Source organism: Odontesthes bonariensis, chromosome 7, assembly GCF_027942865.1.
Source record: "Odontesthes bonariensis isolate fOdoBon6 chromosome 7, fOdoBon6.hap1, whole genome shotgun sequence".
Taxonomy (NCBI): Eukaryota; Metazoa; Chordata; class Actinopteri; order Atheriniformes; family Atherinopsidae; genus Odontesthes; species Odontesthes bonariensis.
The window spans coordinates 12,317,757-12,338,463 of NC_134512.1; the positions used below are offsets into that span (position 1 = coordinate 12,317,757).

Sequence of the window (20,707 nt, forward strand, 5' to 3'; positions counted from 1 at the left end):
ATAACTGTCAACACAATGTGTTTTCTGACTTGGTGGAAAATGTGTGGTTTACAGAAATGAAGTTTCCCCTGTATAAAAGATGGTGCCCATTCAGATGCCTGAACCAACCAGACTATCATTACAAGAAATATCAGATTATTTCAGATCCCTTAGCTGAAGAATTAGCCTGATTTAAGCCTTTAACCTTGAAAGGAAAATCTCATGGAATTTAACTGCTGCGGAAAGAAAGATTCCTATATAGTACAATTTTTCTGTCAGATGAGCTTTTATCACTTTCTGAGTAAGATTGCATAAATGTGACCTCATTTTCATAACTTGCAGAGTGACTTGGCAAGATGAAAGTACTGTGGGGCCAAAGGGTGGCAGTCCATAGCTGTGAAGTGACTCCAGGGCTACAGTGCACTGACAGCAAGATTAAACACAGAGCAGCAGGGACATTTTTAATTACTCTTTCTCTGTCTTGTTTTGGGTGACAAATGGGAATGAGGGAAATGTGCAGATGACTATGCTATAAAGGAAGGAAGGAAAAATGGAGATGTGACCAACAAGTGAGATCTTCAAACAGGTGTCCAGTGGAGAATATTAGTTTTGAACAGACTTCCTCCAGTTGCTCATGTCTGTACTGACAGGACTAAGAGGCTTTAAGAGGAGAGAAAAGGGTAAAACAACAATTCAGTGAGTCATGCAATATTTTTAAAATGATGGACTCTCTAAGCTCAAATATGTCTGTCATCTGAAACAGACACAGATGAAATTAAAGTATAGTCAACAATTTTTAGTATATTTTCATGATATATTCTATTTTTTCCAAATCTGAACTTTTGCCTAGCATGCTTAAATTCAGGTTTGCTTCTCTTTTTGCCTTAAAGCATTTATCTTTTCAAAGAGCATTGATTGTGGACACAGGGAAAACAAAAAGTAGACATAAAGAGTTTAAAAGTGGTTCCCCATGTATTACATATATATAGTGTATTGAGCTTTCATTTAACTATTTTTTTGCACAAGGACTGCAGTTCAATTACATTAAAATATAAAGAAATAGACAAAATGGCTCAAAATGTTCCTATGGAGGAAAGATAGAAAAAGACTACCAAAGAAGGACAGAGAGTTAGGGAGTGCTGGTCAGCAGAAATGTCAGTTGCAGAAAAAAGAAATGCAGTGAGGAACCTATATCACAGATACTAAATGTAAAATGTGTTGCAACACAGTCAGCGTGTCTTGTTAGTTTGAAGTTCTACACTTTAGCTCTGTGCTTGTCTTCCACCATGTACTTACATTCAAATATGTGTTTAATTACACAGCTTAGCATTTAGGGAACCCATAGACCTACATACATCAGAATGTTTTGTTCTTTGAATAATTCAGTCAATGCTGCATTTGATTTTCATGTTTCAAGGGAACTTGTATTACTTTATTTGCCCCGGAGTCCAGAAAACTGGTTGTTAGCTTGTTGCTCACCAGCGGAAAGAGAGAATAAAGCAATGTGCAACAGTAGTTTATGACACATGAATGTTCAACACAGTTCTGTGACTCTTTACTGTTGTCCCATAGACTGAGGCAGTGACACAGTTAACATTAGGGAGCCTACAGACCTCTCTAACAGCATATTGATTTGTCAAATACAGCTATATGGTTCCATTTTATTTAGATGCCATTGGGGTTTTCAGTGATGTGAACTAGTTACTGTGCATACTGACTCACTCTGCTGGTTTACTGGAACATGTTGGTGACAGAGCTTTTGTTAATCTTTAATAGTCACATCTGTTCTTTTTAGGTTTCTTATTATGTGTAAAGTAGGTTGTCATAGCATAGAACATATTGTGATAAAGAAAATAAACATAATCTATTCAGTTAATGTCTGTTCTTGTGCCGTGCATTAGTAATAGACTTGTGGAATTTTTTAGACCTTTTTTTTTGACAGGACTGATTTGCCACTTCTATCTGTCCTTGGGGTTCTCAGAATAGGAATCTATGTACTCAGTTTGGTTCTTCTTTCTATGTTTCCTTACTTTATGGTCAGAAATAATGAATGAATAATGAAATTTTAGCCTATTGATTTGAACAAGGTGTGGACATCAACACTGTATTTTACTGAGGCTTAAAACCTTTGAGTTGATTTACTAATGTCTTCTGTTCTCATTTATACCATCATTGTCATGTTGGCATTGACTATGACCACAAAATGTAAGAGCTATTTTCTCATGCTGGTTTTCAAAATTCCGAGTCTAAAGTCGGAAAATTCGAACTGATACAACTTTCAGGTCCCTCCCCCTCTGTGGACGAGGTTGTGCACGTGAGTTCACACCAGTGTACGCGCACACAAGCTGGGGCAGACTCACGCTCAGCATGGTTGGTGATTGTTCTGCTCAGATAAGAGATAAATAATAAACCTAACGTGATTGGTTAAAAACAGCCGGGAGCGCTCGATTTTTGCAAGCACGATTACAGGCTTTAGAGGGAGCTACAGAATTCAGGATTTTTCCTAAACAGCTTATGTAATATTCTACTTCCAGAATCCCACGACAGTTCAAGCTAATATGACTATATTATAGCTATAAAAAGTTGCCGACGGCAGCTTTAAGACTCAAATTTCAGGAATTTAAACTAGTGAAAAATGCAGGACTGAAGTTAGCTGTACATTTCTTTTTTCCCTTTAAATAAGGAAAATTTGCATAAATACTTTGCTATATGGGACGTTTTTGCTAATATCTTAGATAATATAACTTCTCTTTCAAAAACTAAATACTTTACATAGAATGTTTTCATTTCTTCACTTGATAGTGCCTGTGTATGAAATGATGTGTCTGTGTATATTTTTTTGCATGGGGCTTGGTGCACTTGTGAATAGGTTTTAATTTTTAATTGTGGGAGAGGTTATGAGAGTTTCTTTCAGATTAGAGACTCAGGAACTTTTCCCTTTACCGCCTGTGTTTGAACTTTATGGGTCCTTCTGTCATTCATAATTCACTTCAGCATTTTAATGAGTTCCCATTTACGAACAAGGTTTGTTGGATAGAGCTCACTGTTAAGTATGGATGGAGAGTTACCTCATGTACATCCTGGGTTTTAGGTCAGGGGAGCTGTTCAGTGTGAAGTGGGAGGACAGAGAATGTTTGTGTCTTTATGCTTTACATCTTGCTGGTACACAACTCAAAGTGATTAAATTATGAATCTACATGGACACTAAAGGAGGAAATGAGGACAGAAAAGTAACTTTGGTGTGAGTTTAGTCAATATATTTTTAGATTCCAGGCAGCTCAGGAAATTGCTGTTCAATGGTTGTCAGATTACTTCTCTGCCTATACAATGCGCCCGTGTACGACGAGCTTGTCACACAAGCAGAGCTTTAACCTATCAGATGTAGACATTGATGCAGTTTTTAGACCAAGTGAATTGTCGTGTAAGTAGAATTTCAAACACATTCACAAAAGGCTCACACATGACAGAACATAGCTGCTGGATTAGATTGCATTGCAGAAACCCTCATCATGCTTTTCCTATGTCTCACCTGGATTGCTGCACAGAGTCCTAATTTGATTTCCCAATTAAATCCTGAGGAGACATCAATATGCCCAGAAGTCAAAGCCATCACAGAACATCACCCCCACTTAGCCACTGAGTCCCTATCAAGTTTCATGTGATATTTTGGACTAGATTCACTGACACGTGCAGATTAGTGTGAGGCTGCAATCCAGAAAAAAGCACAGAGTCTGGATGTTCTGCCACAAATGTCGAAATACATAGACTGAGATGCAGTCAGATGATTTCAACAATGACCATGGCAGCCTACAAAGGACTTGCCGTGGGGTCACAAACAAGTAGACTATCAAATATGAGTAATTTACTGACAACACAGCCACAGCTTTGTTATCTGTAACGTTACAAAGATAAGCATGAAGGTGGCTTGCTTGTATTTGTAGAGTTGCTAAAAAATATTTTGAGCTACTCTGTTTTGCCATGATAAGAAAAAAAAAGAATGTTTATTTTGGTACTTTATTAAAGATATGCTAATGTTCACATCAATGCCATAAAACTTTAATGCTTCAGTTTAAAGAAGTTCAAATTTCTCCTTGTTTTTCACAGTTCAGGGTCATAGACACAGTATGAGAGTCACAGTGTTTAACGCAGTGAAGCCAAATCTAACACATTTTCAGTCATCACCATACAGTCATACTTCAATTTCTGAGCATTTTGGAAGCCTTCAATTAACCAGAAAACAAAGAAGGAAAGGTTGCAATAAGTTATTCTACCATTGCACTCATGTCCTTTGGAAAGCATTATCAAACACTAAGAATCTAGCTGTTATTCGGGTACTGTTTCTGTACGGTTGACAGTTATCTCAACATTAACATGATTGAAAAAAACTGTTTCTTATTTAATACCTTTTATAACCTTTAAAAAGTCATCTGTTCTACCAAAGGAGAAAAGAAGAAGCCTTTTTGCTAGTTAATGTATGTTGTCTCCATTATTAAAAATGTATCAGTCTATCTAACCATTTTTTCCTGCTTAATATTATAAGAAAAAGGGGAGAGAGAGCAAAGAGAGTTTGGAGGTTTGTGTGTCTGTGTGCATGCTGCTTTTGCTTCTCTGAGGCTGACTCTGTGGTTATTAGAGCACACGAAGCAGCAGCAGGTCAGGTATGACTGACACTTCACGGTTTGCCCTATCCTATTTGCCAGCTGCCCCATGTCAAAACCAATCAGCTGTAATCAGCCAATGTGGCAAAGTCAGGCCAATGGAAGGGTTTGTTTGTTGTCCAAACTACACTACATACATTATACATGCTTGTGTGTTTTACCATATTTGGTTTCTGAGGGAGTAAAAACTTTCCACCAATCTCACCTGTATCTTAAGGAAGCTCTGATGACACTGTAACAATAATCAAAGAAAACTTCAGTGGTCTTTCTACAGTCACTTACTGCGGCACAACTAAGACAGTTTTAATTACAGTGTAAACATAATAGTCTATCGACTATGAGGGCTTAAACTTCGCCTGCTTTGGTTTCACTACTCAGCCTTATTTTTTTTTGTAAAAATGTACATTGAATAAAATATTGTACCAGAAATTTGTTTTGACACTCTTAGGTCTGTTAAAACATGTCTTTTTGTACAGTTTATGCATTTTGTTACATTTTTCCATGGACAATTAATTCTGATTTTGAATTGGAGGATCTGAGAAATGAGTGAAATAACACAGAGAAAGCTTTCAGGCCACTGTTGATCCTGAAAGACTTTGTCCTTCACAGTGCTTCACTGTACGATGGCTGTATTGACGTGGGCTCACTCAATATGTGCTGACTCTATGCATGAACACTTATAGATTCGTGCAGAGCTACTCTGCATTTTCATAACATTAAAACAATGCTCGCTCACACATGCACAAGTATCCTCATCATCACCATAGTAAAAAGTGCGCTCTATAAATGTCTGTGCAGGATAATAATAACTCATTCTCTCCCCTTTCTCTCTACTGTCTGCAGTTTTTCTCCTCCTCATCTGTCCATCTCTCCCCTTGCTTCCCTCTCTTCCTTCTCTCGTCTGTGTCTTACTGTCTCCCCGCTGTACTCATCTCTGCACCATTAATCTTCCAACCAATGAATTGGAGCTCCTGACTCTATCACTCCTATTATCGACTGCAGTCGTCCCTTATTTATGTTCCATTTTCCCACTCAATTCCTCACTCAGCCATTCCACTGTTATTCCATTGACCGGCATGTAATTTCTGACATGAATAATGCAAATAGTGAGACTAAAATAGTTCTGCTTCTTCGTTTGCCTGGCTAGGATTTGTTCTGCAGTAGTTAAACTGAATGAGCTTGTGATGATTTCTATAAAGCAATGCCGGATACTTTGATAACTGTAATGGGGATTTGGCTGTAAAGGTGCTCCCAAAGCTTAATTCTTACTAAAAAAGACCTGAACGGGATATTGTGAGGTCAGGATGCCGATTTATTCAATCTCTAAGTGCTCAGGAGCACTGATCCATGATCTCTTAGGTGATTCCCAGGACAATCATTCATCAGCTAACATTCAGAGCAGCCACAACATCATAGGGAAGTCTAGAGGCAAAAAGGACATTTAACTTTCCAGCAATATTTGCTGATGTGGCACTGTATATTATAATGTTTCAAGCCTTTGTTACACCGATTTCAAGAATTTACAAAGGAAGGGACACGTTACACTTACAGTCATCCATCCATCTATTTATATCAGAATACAATGAAAAGATCTTCTGCTTCTCACCAGATTTTAAAATTAGGTAAGAACAACATCACATGAACAACAACACATTGGTTTAACTAACCAAACATGCAGAAGCAGTGTGCATTCTTACTGTTTCAACTGGATCTAAAAGGTGAGTAGGTCTCGTGCTGATCAAATGCATTTAAACAATGAATAAACAGAAAGTGTGAGCACCTTTATAAAAGCAGAGGTTTTGGCAGTTTACTGGTCTGGAACATTCAGGTGTGTGTTAATACAATGCCAAGGAGGAAAGACATCAGCAATGATGTTGGAGAAGCAATATTTGTTGCTGTTCATCAATCTGGGAAGCGTTATAAGGTCTAGTCCAAAACAATTTGGAGTCTATCATTCCACAGTGAGAGAGATTGTATCACAAATGGAAAATATTCAAGACAGTTTCCAATCTTCCTGGGAGTGGACTGTCCAGCAAGTTCACCCTAAGGTCAGATAACACAAAGCTTAGAGAAACTGAAAAAACAGAAACAAGAGCTACATCTCCGTCTCTACAGGTCTCAGTGAGCATGTTAAATATCAAAGTTTGTGACCGTACACGCGGGGTGTACTTTACCTTTTAAAAAAAAACACTTTTCTGCTTGGGCTTACGTTTTAAATAGATAAGTGAATAAATAATGACGAATATAAGTCGAATATGGAGTATTTCATACGTTGTTGTTCACGAGGTTGTATTTACCGAACGTTAGCACCTAACACTGTAATAACTAGTCTTTTTTTTCTGTCTTGAGACATAAAACCGATGAACTCAGAGAGGGCATATTTTTTTCTCATGACTGTCCCAAAATCTAATATTACAGGAAATTCAAGACTTTGCGGACAGAGCTTTTTCTCCCTTTCACCTCTGAAGGGAAATAGATCAATGAATGAACGGTTAAAAAAAACATCTTGTAAAACATTCAGAGTTGCTTTTTCCTTCTTTGTTGTTTTGCTGTTGTCTTGGTGAGTGTGATAGTGGTTAGTGAAAGAACAAGTACTGTATAGTATACCAGGTCACACTGGAGGCCTTAAAAATCTCCCTGTGCCTTATAGTGCTACTTTCCCATGATATATGTCAATGGACTTACATAAAGACTCTTGAAACAGTAGTTTAGTAATTGCCTGCTTTGGCTCCTGTGCTGAGGTCACAATGTTGTCCTCTACGGAGAACATAGAAACAGAAGTGAGCCATATGATCTACAGTCATGTCAAAAAGTCAGCACATGCTTTGGAAACTCTTACCTTTTTAATCTCATGATGGAAGGTAATATATTTTTCCTAACACCACAGGGAATACTCGATTTTTAATTTTACACAACAAAAATATCAGTAAAATGTAAAATTTGTCTGAGGGTAAAGTAAGTATACACTTGACCTGAGAAGCAGGCCTTGCCTCCTTATTAGAGAAAGAAATCATCGTAGGTACTAACTTAAATTATTATTATTTTTTTTCAAAACTGTCGGGACATTGTAGAATGCAAATGTACGCAAAATGGCAATGATTACCAAATTATTTCAGCTTCATATTTAGTTGGACAGAGTACACAGAAAATATCAGTTTTTGAAACCAAGAAATTCAGTTGTTGGCTAAATAATCCCTAAAAACAGCATCCTTGTGGGTGTTAGTGGTAGAATAGTGCACATGACAAAAGTAATTTGCAGCTTGCTGAAAACTCTGTTAATGCTGGGATAACTCCCTGAAATCTTTCAGTGCGTCATGAAATGAAAAACACAACAAAGCAGGTAAAATCTGCCAAGAATGGGAAAGGAGAAAGTGATGCAGACATACGAAGATCTTCTGCATTTTTTCTTTATATCTTTATATCTTTCTGCGTGGCAAAGGATTTGTGTGCATCATACACTTTGTGTTCTCTCTATCTGATTTTAGACGCATGCAGTTTGACTCCAGCATTTGCAAGAACTAGATCCTGTAATCTTAGATCTTTTAATGACACAATGGTGTGCTCTCAGCCAGGTTTAGTCATTAATAATGAAGCTCTAAACTACAAACAATGATCATAGAGGGCCAAAATCTGAATAATTTGCACTAAAATTACAAATCCACATGCAAGTTTTCCAGTTTGAAGTTAAGTCTTTCTGATCTAAATACTAAAACTCTGTGGTCTTGTGAACAGGCCTTGTCCCTTTTAGGTGAGTTTTTTTTTTCTTTTTGTGTAACGGTACATTTATGATATCCAGTATATCTTTAGAATTATGAACTGAAAATCTGTCTTTCTGTCAGTTGCAGTCAAAATGAATACAGATCTACAGTCCTGGTAAGTGTGTAATACTACACAGAGCTGTGTGGCGCTCTGAAATCAAACTGACTGAGGTCTGTTTGGTCTGTTTAGCAAAGACGGGTGGGAAAGGGGTTCTGGCAGTCACCTCAGACATTCACTGTGCCAGAGGGATTTCTGAGGACTACACTGACACAATGCACCAAGCGCTGCTGTCAAACTCCACTGGGTCACAGTTTCTCTGCGTTATTGCAACATTGGTCATATTTTCTGACTTTTTAATTTCTTAATTTCATTTTCTTGGTGTTGTAGCATTTTCTTTTCTTCTCGTTTTTGTGCCTTCATCATCTAATTCTATTTCTACCTCTCCTCTTTGTTTCACCCTTTTTTCTTATGGCTATTTTTCTTTCTAGATAGTCCATTTTTCTCAGACTATGTATGACAACCTGTGCCTTCTTGTCAGATAGATTTACTGGTAAACGTTTTATCCAACACTTGTTTGACAGACAACACAATATATTGTTTTTCCATTAAAATCTTTTACACATTGTTTAGTTTAAGCATCTACTCCTCTAATAAAGACAATACATTTTAGACATCAGATGATACATTTGATCTGATCAGTTTGATTCCATATCGATTTTATCGATATGGAATTGGTGGCCTTCAAAGCAGCAGTTCACAAAGATAACGACACATTTACGACATCCAGAAAAAACAGCCTGTGGATCGGCATTTGTGCATCTTTAGCAGTATAATTTTCTAACGCTTGTTGGGAAGGTTTTATTGCACACCCAGCAACACAACATTGTCATTGTCTTTCCTCATCTGTATTTTCTCTGCAGCACTCTATTGTACAGACGTGGTGTAACTGAGAAAAACAAACACTGAGCCAAAATATGACAAGTTCACATTAATTAGATAAACACTGCCCTGTTACTTACCCCCTTTTCTCTCTGTCACTGCGCCTTGTATGTGCTGTATGTGCCCCGTGCTTAATAAAACAGATTAATTAGGCTCATTGGTATTCTAGGACACTGCTACCAGCTGTTTACCTGGGCAAGGTCATCCATTTTAACGGGGAACACTGGGAGTCTGGATGGAAGGAAACAACTGAGAGGTTAGCACCCTCTACAGTGAGGCGTAACTGTTGAGATGGATGGATCCAGTGATAGAATCTCAATTTATCAGACAGCAAATCCATCACTCAGTCCTTTTCAGATGAACAACTCTGGCATGTGTGTTGGTAGCTGAAACAACTTTGTTTGGTTAATTGCTGCTGTCCTTCATTTTCATGCCTCTTATGCACCGTTCACAGAGCAGATAAATGTTCGCTCTGCAGAAGATAGTTTGTCATTCTGTTTGAGTTAAAGTCGAAAAAAGGTAAATCACACTGTAAACATAAGATAAACAGGCAATCTCATCAGTGTGACTGATATCCCCTATTTTGCCCCGGTGCAATGTTTAATACATAATGCCATCTGACAAGCCCCAGTTAGCATCAACTTTCATTATCAGTAAAACATGGTAATCCAGTTCTAGGCCCAGTGCCAAAGAAACTGAGATCTGCTTATGCAGGAGAAATTGTAACTTTGAAGTAATGAATCTTGCAAAAATGTTGCAAGTATTTGTAGTACACTGTAAGTAATGACAACATCTTGTCAAAGTGTTAAGTCAATACACATTACAGAGAAAAAAGAGATGCAGCTGAAGAAGGATGTTGTGCCATCCCAGGTCAGTGAGGTAACTGTACCTTTTAGATTTGCATCGATAAGCACACTTTGAGTTAGACCAAGCTGAGGCAGCATTTTAAGAAAGTGACTAGTGGTAAATTTGAGGTTGTTCTCTCAGGGTTGCCCATTACTTCTACCACTCCTGCCTGATTGTCACTTTAAATTGAAGTCAGTAACCACAAAGTAAAAAATCTTTGTGGATAATATGTCATCATCATTCAGACAGCCACTGGACCACTTCTGAAAGCAAAAGCTGAAAACTGGCAAGGGAAAAGCTCGCCTTGAAGGTCCTTGACTCTTGGTTGGCTCAAATTCTCACAAAGGCTGGCCAAAGTCTAAACCGTGAAGTAAACATTGCAACACAAAGCTTTGAATGTTTTATGATTGGGGGATAGCTGCCTCACACACATTGCAGTCAGTAATGCAGTGTCCATAAGGAAATGGTCATTGAGGTGTTTTAGATGATGAATATCAATTATTTGAGTGCATAAAATAATGAAGAACTAAACTCTCTCAAGTTCTTTTACTCCACTCAAAATAGATAAAAATTTTATGTTATTTGGAAGTTGTAAATATTTAAAGATGAGCTAATCAAATAGTCTTACTGTACTGTGTTAAAAATCCAGAATTTGAAAATTAGAGTAGTGATATTTTATTGAAGTTTGCAAACTAAAGAAGTCTTCATCTTTCATTACAGAATCATTTGTAAAGGGTATTCTAACATAGAAATCTGTAAAACTGCCAAAATATTCAGCAGTACTGTGGGAGCTTTCCTTCAAATTTCCATCCATCCATTTTCTATACCCGCTGAATCCGTCGGTCGGGGGGCTGGAGCTAACCACCACACCACCATGCAGCCCTCCTTCAAATACATCAAAAATAAATCTTGCTGCAGGCTTTAAGATCTAGTCATGTGGTGTTCAACTGAGCTTTGTCTTGTTCTGACCACTGAGTCCTGTCTTCTTCTTTTTTATGATCCTGTTGTCTTGGTTTCATGTAAGGCACCAACTGTTGCAATATGAATGTTTTGGTCTTTGTTAAGTGGATCTCTGTGCAAGGGTTAGTGTGTATGACAAACTGCTCGTGAGCCTTCTGGTGCACACAAACATCAGGCACTTTATAGTGGTGGCAGACAGGAGGGGAGCCTGTTGTCACATTTTTTTTCATCATTACCTCCCCTGCCCTCCTTCACCTCGCTCCCTCAGAAGTTAAAAAAGTAATCAAAGGCTGGGCGTCTGACAGCTCTTTGCCTCTTTTTCTGAAAAAAAAAAGTGTCCTTTTCTTTCCTTTTGTAAAAATTGGTGCTTTTTCCACAAAAATCTTGCATCTCGTCTCACCAGAGGCATGCTTGCGCCTCTTTTGACATGTTCGCTTAATGGAGGATGCTCTGCCACTCATTTACCAGCTCTGTGACTTCGCTCCTCCTCTTGGAGCCCAGAAGCCTTTTATCTCTTCACTGCTGCCCAAAAACTGTCCCTCCATTCTGCTCCATCCTGCCAGTTGCATCACGGCATTAACATGAACATGCCGCTTAGCAGACCACTGAGAAGGGAGACCAGCAGTGCTCTGGCTGGAGCAACTGACTAAATCCTGGATCAGGGGAAGAGATCAGACTCCTCCGAGAGAAAGTCTTGGCTGGATGGTTAGAGAATGTTGGACATAAGGGCTTTGGCAAATCAAATGCTGGATTAGGAGTAAATGATGAATAGGAAATTCCCCAGGGTGTTAATGTGAGCTTTCTGGGGATTTAATCCTCTGTTTCCTTGTGCTTTCGGGATATGTCATCTCAGCTGTGTTTAATTTTCTATATATCCTGTTTAGATTGAATTAGGAGACATGTATTGTAGTTGATGGCATTACCTTCATCATTGATATAGCATATGGTGAAGATCAAATTAACAAATTAATTGATGGACGGATTCATGTCTCCAAGCACAGACAGACGGATGATTTTAGCCATCGTGACCTCAAATTTTTTTCTCTTTTTTTCATCGATATGTTCTTTGTCTTTTTCTATTTTTTTTTTTAAACTCAAAGAGGATTAATTGTGTTTTTGTTTCTCCTTTATACTCACAAGGATGATGAGCCAATCGCTAGGCGAGCTGCTGGCAGAGACCACACCCACGTCCGGAAGTTCCTCAGCCAGCACCACAAGAAATTACCATGGAAACCAGAGGTAGCACAAAAAAAATTCTGACCACTGTTTATATCCCTCAATCATCCTTTTAAATGATTTCCTCCAACTTTCAGACAAATTTATTATAATGCCGCCCTGAGTTGCTCTGACATTTGTGTGATTAAATTAGCTAAATCTGGCAAGGAAAATGCCACAGTCACAGTCACACACATGCCAGGGAAACTCTTTTCAATGATTGTGGAGTTGGTTTTAAAAGGAATTGTAATTTAGCAGTCCTTTCGGTTCTCCTTTGAGAGGCTGTTGAAATCTGAGGACAAATGAAGATGCAACCATTTTCTGGTACTACCACTGAAAGAAAGAAATTTACCTCACACTTATTATAAAAGATGATGGTTAGAGGAGGATGTCTAATCACAAATCATCAGCAGGTTATATTCAAAGGCACCTATGACTGAAGATAACAAGCTGATGTGATCCATGCATAATTTACAGCTCACTCGCTGATGTGGTCTACACATCCGCTGTAACAAAAGGAGCAGCAGACAGGGCCATTAAACGGCGGATTAGAGACAAAGATAGCAGCTCTAGATTTGTCAAGTTCAGCAGAGCTAATTTAAAGGTTTTTACATGTGTGTCTCTGAACCTAATTTGGAAAACATGATTTATTAATCTCTCCCTAACCAGGGTGAAATCTTACTTCGTGTAGTCCTGTCTAAACTGTAGAGAATACACACAGTTCATACAACCATGTATGAGAAATGTGACTCTGTTGTCTTTCGTTTCAATGAAGAGTTCCAGCACCTTTTTTAACACTATTCCTCATTATCCAGGGCTTTGTACTCATATTTCTTGCTGCTCCTACAAAGCATTATGCATGTAATCTTTTTGCACAAGACAGCATTTGAGGGTGGCTGAACACAGCACGGGCCTGGTAATAGCTGCGGTTTTATTTCAGCAGACTCACCTTTATGTAATCTCTAAGCAAAACAAAACACTGGATGCTAAATCATCCACAGGTTTTCATTCTGTATAACACTGAAACACATTAGAAAAACACCATCCTTATCTTATGTGTCGTCTTGCTTTATAATAACATAGTAAGCAATCAGAGTTCCAAGGCTGTTTATGGATAAAATGTTGTTTTGACTTTGTCCATTTCCACATGATTTTGTGTTTAATTTATTCATTTATTTGACTAAAAATGGTTCAGAAGCATCTGTCTAGCTGAATATTGAGATACCTGCATTTGGAGTTGGGTGAAGCATTTTGGAAACACTTAAGGTGATGCGACTTAGAAACTGAGAAATCCCACTGAAATGACAGTTCAAACCATGTTAACTATAGTCTGTGCACAAATGCAACTTGATCCAAGGTTGAATCACAGCAAGCCATTTCATCATGAACATTAGGATTTTCCTTTGTCTTTTTAACATTGTGCATGTAAAGACTGTGAAGACCACAGGGTGCTTTTGCATTCAAACACATGCACAAGATTTCATTGACCAAATATTTTTTTTAAATTTATGCTACGGATTAAAAAAAGCAAAGTAACCTTTGAAGGGAGATAAATGTTGCGGCATCCACAGCCACTGCATTTTACATTAAGCATGACAAGCATCAAAGCTCACTTATAGAAGTCAACATGGCATTTCTTTGACTGATTTCCTGCCTGCTTTTAAAGCAACATACCATTAAATTCCTATGAATATTTTTGAAAATCCAGTACAGTTATATCAAATGTTCCATTCATCTTCCTTAAAAATCCTCTTTCATCCCATACTTGTGTTATGCTAAGCCTAAGTCAAGTTTGTCAGAAACCATGTAGTGCACCAGCTTTTCGTCTGCTAGCTATCTGTCCTAATTACCAGCATTAACTTGTTTTCTTGGAGGACAGCCAGAATGATAGAGGTCTGAGGGGCTACCGAGCTGGCACTGTCAGAGATGTAGACTCAGACTGGCTTAGGCAGAGTAGTGCCATATGTCAGCAGCCATAGACTGGCAGAGGTTACACAGACATTCAGAAACATTCTAAATAAAACTGCTGTTTTGTACTAGCGAAATGACAACTTTTTCTTAAGCTGTCATACAAACAGAGGCAAAGGTGCATTTAACATTTTTTTTCAAATACAGAGTGGGATGTTGGTTAGAGCAGGTTGTTTTGAGTAAATACTAGTGACTTAATGAGGATGCCCCTGCCAGTGAGCTCATCCAGAGGTGACAGAAGATTAGCGCAGACATGCAGCTGCGTGTAGGCTGTCTGTCAAGGACACCAGCATGCCATGGACAAACACAGGAGATCAGAGAACAAACTGCTGGGCCACTTTATAAGATTCAAGCTGTAGCCTGGCTTGAAGGGAGGAACAGTAATTTTCAGCAAAGCCGACGTAGATCAGACAGGGATTTGAGGATATCAAACTATTTGATTTTGTCAGGAGCTGGAGGAAAGAGATGGCAAGAGGCGGGATTAGTGACTCTAAAATCACTGTGGACTTTGATATCAGAGAAAGTTTTTACTGTTATACATATAAAGTATAGTATAAAGTACAGATATAAGTCAAATCAAATTATAATTACAGATCTGTCTCAAGTGGTTTCTTATCATTTCACAAAGAGACAGGTGGAGGATGAGAGACTCCTGATTGAGTGACCCGAAAAAAGCACTTGGCCTTCTGGCTCTTGCTGGAGATGAGAGATCTTTCTCTATTTCTTTACCTATGCTAAGACAGATTTGGACAGATTTTTTTTTTATCTCTCAAGAGGGAAGTGATGAAGATATTGTGTCACATCATAGACACATGCGTCAGAAGGGAGCAAAAGATTTAGAAAGATTTAGATCTTTGTCTTGTCTCTGATCCCCTCCTCAAGCCACAATAATGGAAGGTGGGGATGCGGGGGAGGAAGCCTGTTATTTTGTATCACCTGACAGCTCCTTCAGTTTGTCTATTCAAAATCCCAACATCAAAAAAGCAAGCAGGACTGTTTCTCTTTCTGGACTGTCCATAGAGTTGAGGGAATGAGAGATGAAAAAGACTGTCACATGCCCCTCAGTTTGATGTATCTGCTGCAGCCATTTCCATCCCCCCTCACGTTACATCTTTTACATTAGAGAAGATATGAGATTGAGGGACAGATGGCAGATTATACAAATCCTCATTACAGCAGTTGATGAGGCTGGCTTCCAGATCATATGAACGTTGTCTTCCAGTCTGTGCTGATCCCTCCCTTTGAAATGGACAGTCATTATTTCTGTCCATATAATGTTTTTTTTTTGTATCTCTGGAAAGCCCCATTTTTCTTCTGTGTATGTACACACTTATCTTTCTTTTTTTTTTTATTGCCAATGGCTATTAAAGGATGCAGTGATGCCCTCTGTAAATACATCTCAGAAATTGAAAAAAAATGTGTTTACTCTTAACACAAAAGGCCAGCTGAACTGCAGAACAGTATTACTGTATATCAACAGTGATTATACTGACTCTCCTATATTGGGAAGCAGGAAAAGTTTTGTTGTACGATAAGTGGGCCTTTTCCAGGAACATCACGTCTCACTTTTCTTATCCAGTTGGAATTAGATGTGTCAGCTGGTGTGATAGCTCATCAGTAGGTGCGTTGACAAGCCATTTGTCGATGCCTTTCTGCCAGCAGCAGCGCAGAAGGCTACACCAGATTTTGAGAAGGAGAGCCTCCTAAAGGAAAAAGGAGGAGAGACGGGGAAAAAAGATTTGGACTCTGGTTGATGGTGTGACCAGATGGATGAGAGAGAGGGGATACTGGAGAGCTGTGGAGATGGAGATGTGCTAAGATGAGCTCACACAAATGTGGAACTGAGGAGGAAGATGAGGATGATGGGCACATACATGTAGTTGTGTGGAGTGATATGCAACAATTTAATTTCAAATGTCCTTCACAGTCATTTGTTAATTGTATTCTTTGCTGTTCACCCTTTCTCTTTCTTGTCTTTTCCCCTTTCCCTTTTCTTGCCTTATATCTTTATATTAAATGGAATTCATTTCTACTGAGCGCACAGTGTGCTTATAGTTATGGTTCTTTTTTAACACACTCTTTCGAGGCCACATTGCTGGTGGTAAAGGTAAACTATTTCAATCTCCTTTCCAGACAGTTCTTCTTTGTTATAAGCCATTCTGTCATAAATCTACTTGGATATTTTGTATTACCGTCTTGCTTCATTGACCAACTTTTACTTAACCTCACCTGGTAGAAAGACTCACTTAACTTTATAGTGTAAAATGCTGTGATAATTCTCAATGTCAGCAACCTGCCTCGGCCCAGTCAACATATGTAAATGGTAGAACATACTAGGAACACAGACATTCACCAGCAATAAAGCCAAATAGCTTTTAGCTCTTACTCTGGGGTTCTGCAGTATGCTTTATGAGCCGTCTTTGCTGTGTGTCCACATCTGGAGAGAATAGTTACAATAATAAATTTCGTTGAAAGGCAGTTGACTTTTTCTATCATTTTATTTGAAGACAGATTGTCTAACTGTGTAATTAAACTATTTTTTGTGAACCTTAAAGCATTTAAAATGTTTTTTTCCCCATAAAGATTTCCCCCAGTATCTTCTTCAATTATTTCCTAAATGTGTTCTAAAAATCAAAAGTCTGATTCATAACATCCATATCTTCCAAGGGTGCCAGCTTAAGTAAATGTCCTGTTAATCCCCACAATGGGAATGAGTTAGTAGGGTCATTTGTATGTAATCACACTCCACATGTGTGGCAATCACACTCAATATACAATACAATTTGAGTGTGGTCTGAAGACACAAAAGAAGATAGCCATGACTTTTCCCAAAAATAAAAAAAGAGTTATTCATTTAAACCTGTTTGTGATAAATTTATTTCCTGAGATTCATCATGATACATAAATAATCACTAAAACAAGGGAAAGATTCCCAAAGATTTTGAAATGCAATAAATTATGTTCGAATTTGGATGAAATGATTTATAAACTCTTAAATGTTTTAGCCTGGGCATAACCTCTGTTATCCCACTGTGGCTGGAATGTATAGTTAATAAGAAATGAATGACAGTGAACAGCACATGTTTTAAGCAACTACCCACAGAACTGTCTTGTAAATTGTAGGTGTTGTGTGTACCTCCTGGGAAGTGAGAGACCAGAGTTAGAAGGCGGTCCTCGGAGATGAGTTGGATGTTCATGGTGAAATATAGCTTGTGGTTGAGATATAGAAACATATATTGAGATGTTGGTTAAATGCACACATGCATGCTGTCAGTTACAGTAATTAGGTTGAAGCCTCCGTCTATTCTTCATATGCTCAGTGGAGCTGAAGTATTGAGAGAAATGAAAATTATGTCTAAGGAATAACTTATAGAAAATATTGTAATTTAAATGCTACAATGTAGTAACCGATTATTCTGCAGAAAAATGTCAGCTTTAATTGGGCATAGGTGGGCTTTTAAGGGTAAATTTGAATGTTCTTTAAAACTCCCAAAGTGGGCTTTTAAAAAGTCATTGTCTATTCTCTTTGTTCATAGCTGTAACTTTTCAAAAATCGAGATTGACCTTATTTTAAGAGAAATTGATACATAACTTGCCACTGTATAAAGTGTTTGCAAACTAAATAGTTGAAGGGGCTCTCTCAGGGTTACATGGACTGGGGAGAGCAATGAGGACATGGGCTTTATCTCTGGTTGTATTTGTACCACACATAGGAACAGTGACTAAACTAAATTAGATCATAATTTCTCTTCCCCATATAGACTCAATAAACTACTCATTCAGTTTATTCCTCTAAAATTCATTTAACTTTTGAAAAGCTATTGTCAGGAGCGTTTTTGTGTGTTTTGAGTGGGCAACTTTTTTAAACCCCAACCCACCCAGTGGTCGGTTCACAGAGGCACCTTGAAATTACTCTGTAGAAACCAATTTGAAAAGCACAGGCACTTAAAAAAAATTAAGGAAATTAAACAGAATTGTGCAGGTGATTAGATTAAGCATTTGTCTATGAAAGTTACTTACAAATTTCAACCAATCATTGAACCCAGCCGAACCCCATAGTTTGCATTTTTGATTGTCGTCGCACCTTAACTCATTTAAAACAACCAGTATAGGACTCTCAATGGGTTGAACCCATAAACAGATAGCGTGAAGCCCAACGAGATGGTTCGTCTTGTGATCATGATCTCATGAACCTCACTAGAATCCAGCAGCTTTGCAACTTTTATGTTTTAAAGATGTTTACTCTCTTTTTTTTTTATTCATCTGGTCCAGTCACTTTACAATTATGTCACACAAGGCTTTCCTCATACTCTTTGCTCTTACTTAGCAATGAACCAGCTAGTTCTCTGAACAATGGTCCCAAAAAGTTCCTGTGGTGCTTTCTCCAGTAATTATTAAAAAAAAGGTTGCTATAATTCAACAGATCTTGTAGATTGCTGAAATTGTGCAGATTTACAGTCAGAAGTGCAACAAGCTCATCTGGATAGTAATCAAATCAGTCTACAAGTGTCATAAGACTTTGGTGTTAGGATAAACTACACTCAAATTTGTCATCGTCTTTTTTTATGGTTCAGGATCGAATAGCACAAATAAGTGAGGAAGAGTCATTGAAGCCTAATGTGTAGCCAAATAACAATGTTCAAGATATATGTCCACAAATGGAGAATTTCTTCCTTCACACACTTTCCTCCTTCCAGTTTTGCTCAACACCTGTGCCTCCTTGTGACAGCACTTATCACGGCCAAATCAGGTTTAAAATTTGAGATGTCTTTTATTCAGAGATAAATAATAGCCCAGTCTGCAGTGAATTGCATTGAGTAAAGCAAAGTAAATCACTCTGTGTAATTCTTTTAAACAATGTAGGGCAATCTCCCTTGAATACATATACAAGAGGGACAAGTGCAAAAATCATTGTGTCTACACCTTCCTGGCACTGACTTTCAACTGTGCCTCAAAAAGTAAATACCCTCAGTAATATTTTAATTCCAAAACAAAGTTTATGACAGGCACAAAGCCATAGTAAATCCAGAACCTAGACTACTAAGTGGGTCTGGGTTTATATTAAAGAGCACTGGACAATAAATGGGACCAAAGAGGACAATAAGAAAGAAAGCAGCAGTTATTGTGCCTATTCTTTAGCCAAATAATGAATATTAATGTTGGAAGAGCTTAAAATGCATGCTTTAAAAGTTCAAACTTTGACAGCAGAGTCCATATTACCATAAGATACACAGACAAACATTAAAAAAAAAAATTACTTACAAAGTTAACATCATGACACCAAATAATGATGTGAGGATCACTTTATCTCCACATCCCAAACAAGGAATTAATGACAAAGAAAAACAGAACAAGGAGACAGCATAGTATAGTGACAGCTGTTAGCTGAGCTCAGGGAAACTAAAGATGGAAAGGAGAAAAACTCTACCTCAGACCTAAATGGTCTGAGGTAGAGTTTGACTCCATCCTTTTCAGGCCAGAGCACAGACAAAGCTCTCAAATAGCTGTCACCCAGAAAACAGAGCCAATTATACACAAGTACCCCCCAGCAGAAAGCTGACTTTACAGCCCGAGGATTCCTCAGAGCTGCACTGGGATGTATGTGTATGAATAATTAGAGACTTTTTAAAGTTGCCTGCTTATTGCTGTTTGACAACGGGAGGGGGCCAGGCCAAAAAGGGTTTGCTTTTAAAACCCACAGGAAATCTATTAAAAGCTTTACATAAGGCATATTTACACAGGGACAATTCCTATCTGCTAAATCCCTCTAGCCTTGCTGTGCTGCCCCCTCTCCCTCTGCTGTCCTGTTTTAAAAATGAGGTCTTTAGATTCATCTTTCCTACCCCATGCTTTTCTCTTATTTTATTGTGCCTATTTCAAAAATCCCTGTCTCTTTCCTTTTCTGTTTTAAAACTGAAGAAGTAAATCCACGAGAGAGCATAAAACTATACAAAAACAACAACAAAAAAATCCCAAATAAAATATGTGAACTAAAGTCAGGAGTTGTGCTGCTTTCCTATGACATGTTTCCAAAACAAAAGTATCTCATGCTTAATTCATGAGCTGTAATTGCTTGTCTGCTGTCAGCGTGCTGGGCAGTAAGTTGACCGTGCAGAGTGGAGAGAAAAATGAGAAGGACTGCTTCGTGTCAGGCCATCTGTTGAACTGTCTGTGTGATGCTGAAGGAGCACGACACCCTCTGTCAACATCTTTCTTCTGAAAATGTAAACATTCATGCAGAAGGCAAAAAGAGAACTGTTTATACTGATTTGCCTCGTCGTCTCACCTCTTTAACACCTCTGATGAGAGGATATGTTGGGTTATTTTTCAATGTCATGAGGTCAATTTTACTCCCCCGCATGCTTGATTTGACAGCTTGAACT

General features: G+C 38.2%; 1 protein-coding gene across 2 annotated transcripts in view; it reads left to right on the top strand.

The window, feature by feature from the left end:
* b4galnt4a (beta-1,4-N-acetyl-galactosaminyl transferase 4a) overlaps positions 1–20,707 on the top strand; it is a 143,524-nt gene that overhangs the window by 69,537 nt on the left and 53,280 nt on the right. For both annotated transcript variants that reach the window (XM_075469518.1, XM_075469516.1), the window contains exon 3: positions 12,282–12,380. In XM_075469518.1, coding sequence (XP_075325633.1) covers positions 12,282–12,380 — 99 coding nt within the window. The remainder of the gene's footprint in view (positions 1–12,281; positions 12,381–20,707) is intronic.